The 10,854-nt window shown below is 44.4% G+C and overlaps 2 protein-coding genes across 2 annotated transcripts in view; both read left to right on the top strand.

Moving 5' to 3' along the window:
- The window catches only part of Asnsd1 (asparagine synthetase domain containing 1), a 4,293-nt gene extending 3,419 nt beyond the window's left edge, over nt 1-874 (top strand). The window contains exon 3 of the mRNA XM_026788881.1: nt 548-874. Coding sequence (XP_026644682.1) covers nt 548-797 — 250 coding nt within the window. The 3' untranslated portion in view covers nt 798-874. The remainder of the gene's footprint in view (nt 1-547) is intronic.
- Nucleotides 875-3,258: 2,384 nt separating this feature from the next.
- The window catches only part of Ankar (ankyrin and armadillo repeat containing), a 44,190-nt gene continuing 36,594 nt past the window's right edge, over nt 3,259-10,854 (top strand). The window contains exons 1-3 of the mRNA XM_005366384.3: nt 3,259-3,675; nt 5,257-5,892; nt 9,852-10,289. Of these exons, the coding sequence (XP_005366441.1) occupies nt 5,292-5,892; nt 9,852-10,289 (1,039 nt within the window). The 5' untranslated portion in view covers nt 3,259-3,675; nt 5,257-5,291. The remainder of the gene's footprint in view (nt 3,676-5,256; nt 5,893-9,851; nt 10,290-10,854) is intronic.

The raw sequence follows: 10,854 nt of genomic DNA, 5'->3' as shown, positions 1-10,854 counted from the left end.
GTTCTGAAGATGGGCAGGGAAGATGGGGATGGGCTGGTAATGGAAACAAACCCAGCTTCAGAGAAAATCCATGGTTTTGTGGGAAAGTGAAGAAGCAGAAGAGCAGAATGTTTCTGTTTTAAATGTAGTATCTGTTATGGCTACCAATTTGTGGCTGCACAAGCAATTTAAGTGTAAATAAACAAAATTCTTACAGTTTTGTTTATTTACAGTGTTACAAGTCCAGGCTTTTGGAACCCTCTATGTTGGCTTCATGCCCCTAAAGTTCAGTTTCTGTAGATATGCTCAAACCAGACAGAAGTTACTTATGATCAAGCTGTATACTGGGGGCACCCGCAAGGATACTCTGAAACAACTTGAAATTATTTCTTGATATCATAGACAGCTAATTTATTTAGATTTTAGAATTCTTTATAATGCATATAAAATTGCCACCATTTTGAAACACCTTTTTATTGTGGTTGAATTTTATCTATTATGTAATCATTAATAGACTTTTTTTGTTGTTGTCTCTCTTTTTTTTTTTTTTTTTTTAAATAAATTTTAGGTTTCCTTTCCTGGATGAGAATGTCGTGTCTTTCCTAAATTCCCTGCCGGTGTGGGAGAAGGCAGACCTGACTTTGCCCCGTGGGGTCGGTGAGAAGCTCATCTTACGCCTGGCAGCTGTGGAACTTGGTCTCACAGCCTCCGCCCTTCTGCCAAAGCGGGCCATGCAGTTTGGATGTAGAATTGCAAAACTGGAGAACGTTAACGAGAAGGCATCTGATAAATGTGGAAGACTCCAGATCCTACCTTAGCAAACCTCTCAGGAAGATTGCGTCACCCCGTGATTCCACCGTGTGACAGTCACCACCAATAAACAGCTGCTGCCTCATGGCTGGGGTGTTGTGTTTTCCTAGTGCATTGTATGAATTCTTACTTTTCCCATCAAGACTCCTTTTGATCAGACACATGGGGTGAGTTCCCCAGATGGCCTCAGCACTGGGGTTGTTATTAGAAGCCCAGATATGTACAGGATTAGAGCTGGCCTTTGGGGAAGTTCCACCTGAGAAGCGGGTGAAGTAGGCTGCAGATGAATCTCCGCCATGCCCATTAGAGATGCGATGAGTTCCAGTTTGCAGATGCAGGAAGGGGCTTGCAGGATGAAATTACAGAAGGCGTAAGGCTGCTTTCCACCCGGCTATTTCCGGGTTCTAGCCTTTTGAATTCTCTCAGCACACTTAACACTAAAGGGGTTGGGAGGGGGTGTTGTGAGAGTCCAGTTCATGAATGGTGGGAGAGAGAACAGAGGCCTCGCTTGTGCTGGGCGCTAAAGGACCAGTCCTGTAGAACTGAGCTCCTGAACCTGGGACCTGATACTGGCTCCCCGAAGACAGTCTCAGAATTGAGTTATTTTCTAGGATACTTGGGTGATGTTCAGAGATGGTAGGAAAAACCAGTCAGTGTCTGTGTGTCAAACAGTTTGTTCCCCAGTCTCCAGAAGAGCCATAGCCACAAATAACTCAGTTTGCTGTTGTCTTCAGCAACCTTGGCTTAGGCTTTGGCAGACTTAATGCCCTTGTCAGCTCATTTCCCTACTTGAGGAATTTTTAAGAACTAATTTAAATATCTTCTGGCCCTTCAGCTGTGCTTGTCCCCTGCTTTGCCGTTCACAGAAAGGTCAGTTGATTAGCCTGAGACCTGCCTCTGGCCAGCACAGAAGTCTCTTAGACAAACTGACTTCTGAGCTGTTGAGTGGATGTCCAAGAGCAGAGGCACCATAGACTTGTTTTCCTGGGAGTCCCATCCTGGGGTGTGTCTGCATCGTGACTCCGCTCCTCTGTGGTTATCCCATTGCTTGCTCTCTTGCCACTACAAGCAGAAATGGGCCCTATCAATCAAAAGACCATTCTCTATGTCACCCCCTGTATTGTGTATCAAACTGATAGCAGTCTGCTGATCTGCCCTTGCGTACCCTGTTAACTGTCCATCGTGATCCCCCCCACATCTCATCACCACCCCCACACTCTACTATTTGGAATCTTTATCTGGGGCTGACACCTTTCTGATCTATTGTTAGGAAACTGACCAACTAGCCTGATACTGACTTTCCTGTGCTCCGAGTTTATTCCCTGGTAAGTGTGGTTTCGTGCATAGTGCCTGAAGTTATTAGGAGTTCTGCCCCAACCACTAAGAACCTCACTGCTCAGGGGGACTTAAACTTCCCCTGATCTGGCTGCTGCAGCCAGCGAAGTAGGCCATACCTCTCCCTTAATCCATGAGATGTCCCGTGGCTTCTGACCAGTCACGGCTTCCCTGGGCCTCCTGGCCATGGCTTCATTGTCTTCTGCTGACCCTAACCGCCCGCCCATAGCTGCTGTAGCTGCTTTCTCTCCCGTCCACCCTTTCCCCCTCCCCTCTTGTTTCTCTTTAAGACAGACAGAGCCCCATTATGTAACCCTAGTTGCCCTCTCCAGCTGACCTTCAAATGTTAAGTTTAAGGTTTCCATCCTGGATGTCAACAGTATGCTCTCTACGTTGGCGAGTCGACCTTCTCTGGCTTCAGTTTTTTAGCCTAAGTGAATTTGTGGTCTTGCCCCAGCTGCCTGTTTATCCTTTTCTAATACCTTCGCAAGATCATCTGGCCTTCCTTTGTTTCTCTGATACACAGGATTATGTTCACCGCTGAACTTAGAATCGTGTTTTGACATCCTATAGGTCCTGATGGGAACTGAAGGGTCATTGTTTTCAACACCTTGCCACCCCGTAATCTGTTCCCAGTAGCCCCCCTCAGAGGCCCCAGCGCTCCACCCTCATCACTGCTGCCATCACCTGGCCTTCACCTGGCCTGCATCAGGAACGCCTTAGCCCAGTTATCTGGGATATGAATTCAAAGTCGCACGCTGGCCCTCACGCGATTTGCATATTCATTTTGTGCTCCCATCCCTTGGTTTCGGTGCCGCGGTTTATTTTCTCACACTCTGTAATGGCGCCCCGGTTCCAGAAGAGCAACTTCGACAATTATTTGCATGTATGGCTTTTTCATTTCCCGCCCTCGGTTTAAGTCGCTCCACAGACATCTGGACGTTCTTTTTGGTGCGGTCCACATCTTACCCCACGTTGGCAAGCACTTTTGTGTTTCTAAGCTCCTTGGGGTTTTGCTCTTTTCCCCTGCATCTCCAGTCTTTGGAATGGTGCCTAGCTCATAATTGATGTTCAGTAAACGTTTGTTGCACAATAGGATTCCAGACCGGGACCCTCAGAGCCTGGCACGTTGGCACGAGCCACTCCAAGGTGCCTGTTGTTTTCTCTGCATTTAGTAGATGCGCGGTAGCAGTGACAGAACATGTTGCTGGACTGAGATCTCGAGAGAAGTTAGAGGATTTGTCCTCATGGGATCAATCCCGAGGTTGTGGCCTTGGAGCAGAATGTACAGAGGCCGTGCCAGCCCACGCTCGTCTTCCTGAGACGCAGCCTGCGTATAGGAAGGGCCTTAAGACAGCTTTACCCAGCTTGGGGTCCTCCCGGTTCTCCCCATCAACTTGGGCCCAGCTTCCCTGACCGTCTCGCGCTCCGGAGGTTCTGGGGCTCTTCAGAACCATCGAGAAGCCATCGCAAGCAACGGCTGTCTGCTCTTGGGAATACCTTAGTGACCATCGTGAACGCGACTCTGCTAGACAAGCAAAGTATTTCAAAGTAGGCCTCTCCCTTTTCCTTGTCCTTTCCCGTGTCCTTGGTGGATACGGGAGGTCTGTTTCTGAAAACAGCCCCCATCAAGTCCTGTAACCTCCTTAGTTTACATGCCGGCCTCTATTGAAGTAGTAGGGAAAAAAATGCCCTACAGAGCCGGATTGTGTCGGCAGCGTGGACTACAAAATGCAAATTTTCTGCCCCAAGGCTTCTGATCCAGAAACAGGTGCAGGCTAAATTTTGAAAATCCCTGTATAACGTAAGCCGATGACATTAAGGAAAAACACTCGGTTTTATACATCCCGCAGAGTAGATGTATAACTATAAATGTTATATAAAATATTAGTATACATATAAATAAATAAATATAATAAAAATATTAGTATTGTGAAAGCAGGCATTCAGCAGGCGGGAGGAACAGCTCAGCCAATGAGTGGGGACCTAGACTGAAACACCCCAAGAGGGGGAGCGTCTAGGGGTGAAGGGGAGGAGAGAACAGCGACAGTATGTGCCGGGAAAAGAGAGAGAAATGGGGTGGAAACGGGAGGGAGGGAGGGAGTTAAAAAAATCTTCACAATGAAAACTGAAGATAAGCAGTGGCTTCTCATATACAAACAACATTTTTCTGAAATACAGCCACACACCATTTAATGAAGTTCTGGTTAGCTTGTTGCCAAGGGAGACAGAAGTTGAGGTCATTTAGAAACAAGAAACCACAAGCAAACAAACGTCTCCAGTATATCGCTCTGCAGACACATCTATGGGAATTTTTTTCTCTTGGTTTTTTTTTTGAGATGATTTCTCTCGTGTAGCCCTGACTGTCCTGAAACTTGCTCTGGAGACCAGGTTAGCCTCTAACTCAGAAGAGATCCACCTGTCTCTGACTTCCACGTGCTGGGATTAAAGGTGTGCGCCACCATTACCCAGCAGGGACATTTGTTTGATTGATGATCGGTGTGGAAGGAAGGACCCGGCCCCCCGTGGGTGCTATAGTCATGGGTATATTAAAAAGCAAAGTGATGAAGGTGGAAGGGGCAGATGAGTAAACAGCGTTCCTCTCTGGTCTCTGCTTCAGTTCCTGTCTCGACTCCCACTGAGGATATGCTGCGACCTGGAAGCCAAATAAAGTCTTTCCCCCAAAAAGTTCCTTTGGTCACGATGTTTATCACAGCGATAGAAACTTAAACGGGACACATGGGAAGCGTGTCAAGCTATTTCATCATTGCGAACATTGTAGAATAGACTTACACAAACTAAGATGTTATATGTAATCTTAAGAGACTATATAATCTGTGTGATTGGTTGCTGGAGAGGTGGCTGAGCACTGAGAACTTCTCAGTGCCGCTTGGCTCTGAAAAGCAGAGATTTTCAAATCATCTATCATGATGAATGTTAAAGATTTTACAACCTTAAGCACTTTGATTCAAATTGAAGTGCCTTGTGGTGCAATTAATGGGAGATTGGGAAGAGTACAGATTGACCATGAAAAGATTAACTTTCGAAAGTGTAGAGGTTCATGTTTATTCTAGAAAAATACAGCTTTGTTGCCATGACAAACGTTATTGCTTGTCTTTTCCTTCTTTGCAGAAACGTTGAGAAGGACACACTAGATTTAATTCGCAATGTTAAGAATATCCAAAAAAGGCATAGTTAGATTTGATCAAATTCAAGATGAAGAAACCTACCTGGAAAATTTAGCAGTGCAAAGAAATGCCTCTGCTTTCTTTGAAAAATACGAACGCAGCGAAATACAGGAATTGTTAACGACAGCCATAGTCAGCTGGCTGGCTGCCAAGGATGACGTCCGCTCTCAACTGGACATCCCGTGTGGACTCATGAGTCAAATCAATAATGTGGGCTTCTCCACGGCCATCCTCCTGACTCCCGTGGACCCCACTGCCCACTTAGACTACAGGGAAGTCCATCAGATCTTAAGGGAGTTGGCTGTTGGAATTTATTGCTTAAATCAAATCCCTTCCATCAGTTTAGAAGCAAATTATGATCAGAGTTCTTCTTGTCAGTTACCTCCAGCTTATTATGATACCAGAATTGGACAGATTTTGATCCATATTGACTATATGCTAAAAGCACTATGGCATGGAATATACATGCCAAAGGAGAAACGAGCCAGATTCTCTGAATTGTGGCGCACAATCATGGACATTGACCAAGATGGGAAGCCTCAAACAACTAAAGACATATTTTCCGAGTTTAGTTCAGCAGGTAAGAGAATTTAGCACTGTTTAATTGTTTTTTTTATTACAAACCATTTTTCTCTTTTATTGAAAATAAACTTTTCCATGCAATATATTTTTTGATCATATTCCCAGCTCCTCCAAGTTTGTTCCCACTTCCCCAACTCCTCCTTTCTTGTTCTCTCTTTTTTTTTAAAAAAAGGAAAACAAATAAAAAAGAAACTCTCTCTCACACACACACACACAAGTACAAAATCAGAAACCACAGTGTGCAAGCAAAAGACCATCAAGACAAAATGTTCCCAAACAAAGCAATATGAGAGAAAAAGTCTACAAAAGTACCATTGACTTTGTGTTGGCCATCAACTGCTAGGCGTGGGGCCTACCATGAAGTGTGGTAAGTAGACTTAGTGAGACTCCATTGGAGAAAATTAATTTATTCTTTGCAAGCAGGTATCAATTACAGATAGCTATCCATTGAGCTGGGCCCCTTTATCTTTGCCTACCATTCATAGATTTGGTCTTTTGGTGTCCCAATTTCTTGTATATTTCTTTCCTGTAACTTTAAAATTTTTTCATATTCTTGGTCAGGGTCACGGTGTGATTCCTCTACTTTATTCTGATATTTGTATCTTCTACTTTGTCTGTTGTACTGGCAAGGCTTTCCCCTAAATTCTCTTAATTGGGTTGAGTTTTTCAATCTATCTTCATTTTTGCTTGAATTTTTTTCAGTATTTCCATCTTCTCTTTACTGAATTCAGTTTTTAGAGTTTGAATACTCACTTCATTTAACAACATATTTGCACTTTCTTGGATGCGACTTGGGAGTTTATTTCTGTTCTCGTTAAGTCCTTGAATTCTTTGGTCATGTTTAAGATTTTTCTTTTCAATTCTGTGTTCCAGTTTTCACTGGAGAGCATTTCCGTAGGGTTGATGGGTCTTAGAGAAGACATACTGTGTTGACATTTTGTACCTTTTGTGTATTTGTTTCATGAACTGGACATGTGGACTTATTCTGTTGGCTGCCTGTCTGATGTGAGATTCTAGTCTGCCTCTGCTGAGTTGAAGTTTGGATTTGTTTCTGTTGTCCCCCAAGTTAGGTTGATTTCAGATCAGGTGAGATGAGGAAATCGTAGGTTGCCCCTTCAGGTAGTGTTATTTCAGACTGGTGGAACAGGCATGATTCCACTTCAGTGGTAACCAAACACGTGTGCCAATGGGACAAAGGGCTGCATCTGCTTGGGCTGGTGTGTAAGGTGCACTACCTATACCTAGGTGTGCTTGGGAACATGAGAATTGTGTGCAGTGGACTGGGGTGCTGGGGATTCGCCAGGTTAGGCCAGTACACAAACAGTTCCATAAGGATTGTAGACCATGAAGCCCAGCTTCCTGGCTGGACAAGCACCTGCGATGTGCAAGCAGGGATCAGCCTGCAGGTTTGGAATGGTGTCGGCCAAAGGGGGCCTGGGAGACTCACTGGGCCTGGCAGGTGCACAGGATGTATGATCTGGTCACACAAGGATAGCATATTCCTTGACAATTTCATACTCACGTATGATGCTTTGACGTTCACATCCCTGACCCCTAACTCCCTTTCATCTTATCAGCAGGCCTTTATTTACCATGCCCTTTCTCAGATTCGTGAATTATGCTTTTGCTTTCTGATCCACTTCGTTTAGCCAGGACCATTTCTGTCATCATTGGTTAGAGCTAGCAGTGAATTGAAGGTTGCTGAAAACGTTTAAGGGCCCGCCTCAAAAGTCTTAGTTCAGGGTTCAAAAACCAGACATACGCATAGGGACTAAAGTCTGAGGGCTACAGAAAAGGAATCTTCCTGCACAGATCTTTCTATTCATGTGCGCTTTATTGTTATCTGTTTATTTTACTGCCTCGATTCTAATTCTTCTGTCCTAATTGTCTATAATTTCTCAGTTCTAATTCTCTGTCTCAATTCTGATCCCAATACTTATTCTCTGTTACCTTCTTCTTCTTCTTCTTCTTCTTCTTCTTCTTCTTCTTCTTCTTCTTCTTCTTCTTCTTCTTCTTCTTCTTTCTCCTCCTCCTCCTCTTCTTCTTTCTCTTCTTCCTCTTCTTCTCCTTCTCCTCCTTCCTCCTCCTCCTCTCCCTTATTCCTCTTCCTCCTCCTCTTCTTCTTCTTCCTCTTCTTCTTCTCCTCCTCCTCCTCCTTCCTCCTCCTCCTCCCCCTTATTCCTCCTCCTCCTCCTCTTCTTCTTCTTCCTCTTCTTCTTCTCCTCCTCCTCCTTCCTCCTCCTCCTCCCCCTTATTCTTCCTCCTCCCCCTTCTTTTCCCTACAATCTCATTTGTCCTACATTCTTTATCCTTTTACAATTTCTGCTCATTTCTGCCTGCTTCTCTTCTAGTCTCATCTCTAAAATCTAGTCTAAAAGTTCTTCTCCTCCCCATGGCTTGAAGCACCAGAAAAGAGACGTCAGTATTAGCTCTTACTGGTCAGAAGCGTTCCTAAGATAAGTGATGAGGGCAGAGCCATTGCCATGGCAACATAAGGGTTCCAAGGTTTTGAAGAGATCAGGCAGGGGGAACAGTGATATAGGCTGAAAGGCATAGGTCTTTCGTTTACAGACTGGCAAGCAAAGAATTAGCATGCTTTTCTTAGTAACCTTGGTAGACATCTGAGACTCTGACCTTGCATAAGCTGTAAAGTTTTCTTTCTTTCTTTTTTTTTTTTTTTTTTTTCTACAAAAAGCCTTTAGTCTAGTTGAGCTTGTTCTGGGGTGAAAATGAGATGATTGTGTGTAATCAGCAAGGCAGGCTTTTAGGTGTCTGTAGGCCTCATGGGACGATAGCTCTAGCTATGAAGCATGTCCCAGTATACCGCATATCAAAACTATATCACTAAATAAAAAGTCATCTATCTGACCATCCATGGACATGCGTACCTCTCAGATGGAGATGCCATCCTAAGATCACATGTGCACAGTGAGTGAAATTGCATGGTAATGGGGATAGACCATGGCTGTTATTTCATGAGTGAGATCACAGATGAAAACAACCGTTCTCAAACTAAGCTGTAATTGCATCATGGCCTACGAGAGCTCGTGATACACTCTCCTGACATCTCACCCCTTTTCCGTTCACAAGGAGAAGCATGTAAGTCAGTCTCAGGGCAACGCTTTCCTATCTGCTGCTGGTAGAATGGGTCCAGGACTCTCTCGTTCCCTATCTCTCTGAGAGCCCTGTCTCAACAACTTTAGGCATGCCGTAATTCTTGTCCTTGGGCATCTGTGAATGTCTCAGTTGAGGTCTCTTGGCCTGAACACTAACATAGGCCAACTGTCTGCCAAGAGAAATAAATTACAGGGGGGTAGACTTCTATGTTTATACAAAGACCTGGTTGAGAGAGTAAAGGTATTGACTGTGGTTACTTTCTTGCCAGCATCATGCATTGCTGGAGGGAGCCATCCTATAGACCAATGCATAGGGGAAATTGCGCCCAGTAAAGAACACTGTAATGCTATGGGGAGAATCCCCAAGCTGCAAAGCAAGGCAAAGGGCTTATGGCTTCACTCAAGAGGTCTGCATTGAAGACAGCCAACACCTTCAGAAGGCAAATATACCTAACCACCTTGCTGGACAAGGGTAATGAGATATGCCATCGCTTTGCTAAATGAGGTCTATTCTCCATGAGATATGCGTCTCTGAAGGGCTGGCCTCGGAAGCACTTACGAAGTGCTCACTGTGTACTTCTGCGGTCCATGACATAAGGCCAAGACTCTCCTTTTCCAGGAACCTGTTAGCTGTGAGTGTCGCAGTTAGGTCGTTTCAATACCGCCACTCCTACTGACTTCCGAGGGGCCTAATTCTGTGTAGACCCAGGGGGAGGGATCCACAGCGGTTGTCCATGATTTCAGTGGCTGCACCAGGCCCAGAAAAGTTCATTGCCCTCTTCTTTGTCTCTTGTCTCTTACTACCTATTTTTTTCTTTCTTCTATTTCTTCCCCCGTGAAGGTTTGGTTGATATCACAAATGATCCAGATTTTTATGGAATCTATGATGAAGACATGAACGAGGATCCAACCTATGAGCCCAACAGCCCCGAGGAAAAGGCTATATTTATGAAATACGCGGAAAATATTATGCTGAAGTTAACATTCAGTACCACCCAAGTTCAACAACACGAGAATATCTTTATATTCGAGACAGATTATTGGCTTACTAATGCCATAAAGTACAATCAGGATCACCTTGACATTTGCACTTACCAGAGGCTACAGCAAAGACTGTATCTTCAGAAAAAAGTTATTCAAAAGCACTTTGAGAACAAAAAAGAAATCAGAAAAGGGATGGGCTATCTGAAGCTAATATGTTTTCTGATTCCGTTTTTACTCAGCCTAAAAAAGAAGATGAAAGTTCCGTATTTAAATAGTCTGCTTCCACCTTTTTCAGGTAAGAGGATGAGCAAAAATAGACCTCATCTTTGCTGGGATGTCAGAAAATTATTTACCAGATAAGTACCATGTATGTTTTCATTACTTTCCTCTAATAGAAGCTGATTATTTTTGTCAAATGATGTAGTGGTTTAAATAGGAATGGCCCCCATATGCTCACAGATTTCAATGCTTGGTCTTAAGGGAGTGGTTCTACTTGAGAGGGATTAGGAGGAGCTGTGACTTTGTTGGAAAAGGTATGTCACTGGGTGTCCCAAAAGCTCAAGCCAGGCCCACTGTCTCGCTCTCTCTGCTACCTGCAGATCCAGATGTAGAACTCTGAGCTTCTTCTCCAGCACTGCCTATGTGTCACACTGCTGTTGTCACAGACTGTACGGGCTGCTGTGGTCATGGTCTCTATGGCAATAGAACACTGACTGTAGGAGTGGCTGTGGTCATGGTCTCTTAGCAACAGAACACTAACTGTAGGAGTTGCTGTGGTCATGGTCTCTATAGCAACAGAACACTGACTGTAAAGGTTGCTGTGGTCATGGTCTCTATAGCAACAGAACACTGACTGTAAG

The sequence above is a fragment of the Microtus ochrogaster genome, unplaced genomic scaffold, assembly GCF_000317375.1.
Source record: "Microtus ochrogaster isolate Prairie Vole_2 unplaced genomic scaffold, MicOch1.0 UNK8, whole genome shotgun sequence".
NCBI classification, from domain to species: Eukaryota; Metazoa; Chordata; class Mammalia; order Rodentia; family Cricetidae; genus Microtus; species Microtus ochrogaster.
Note: the sequence above shows the minus strand (reverse complement) of the source record. Positions and strands in the feature narration are given on the sequence as shown.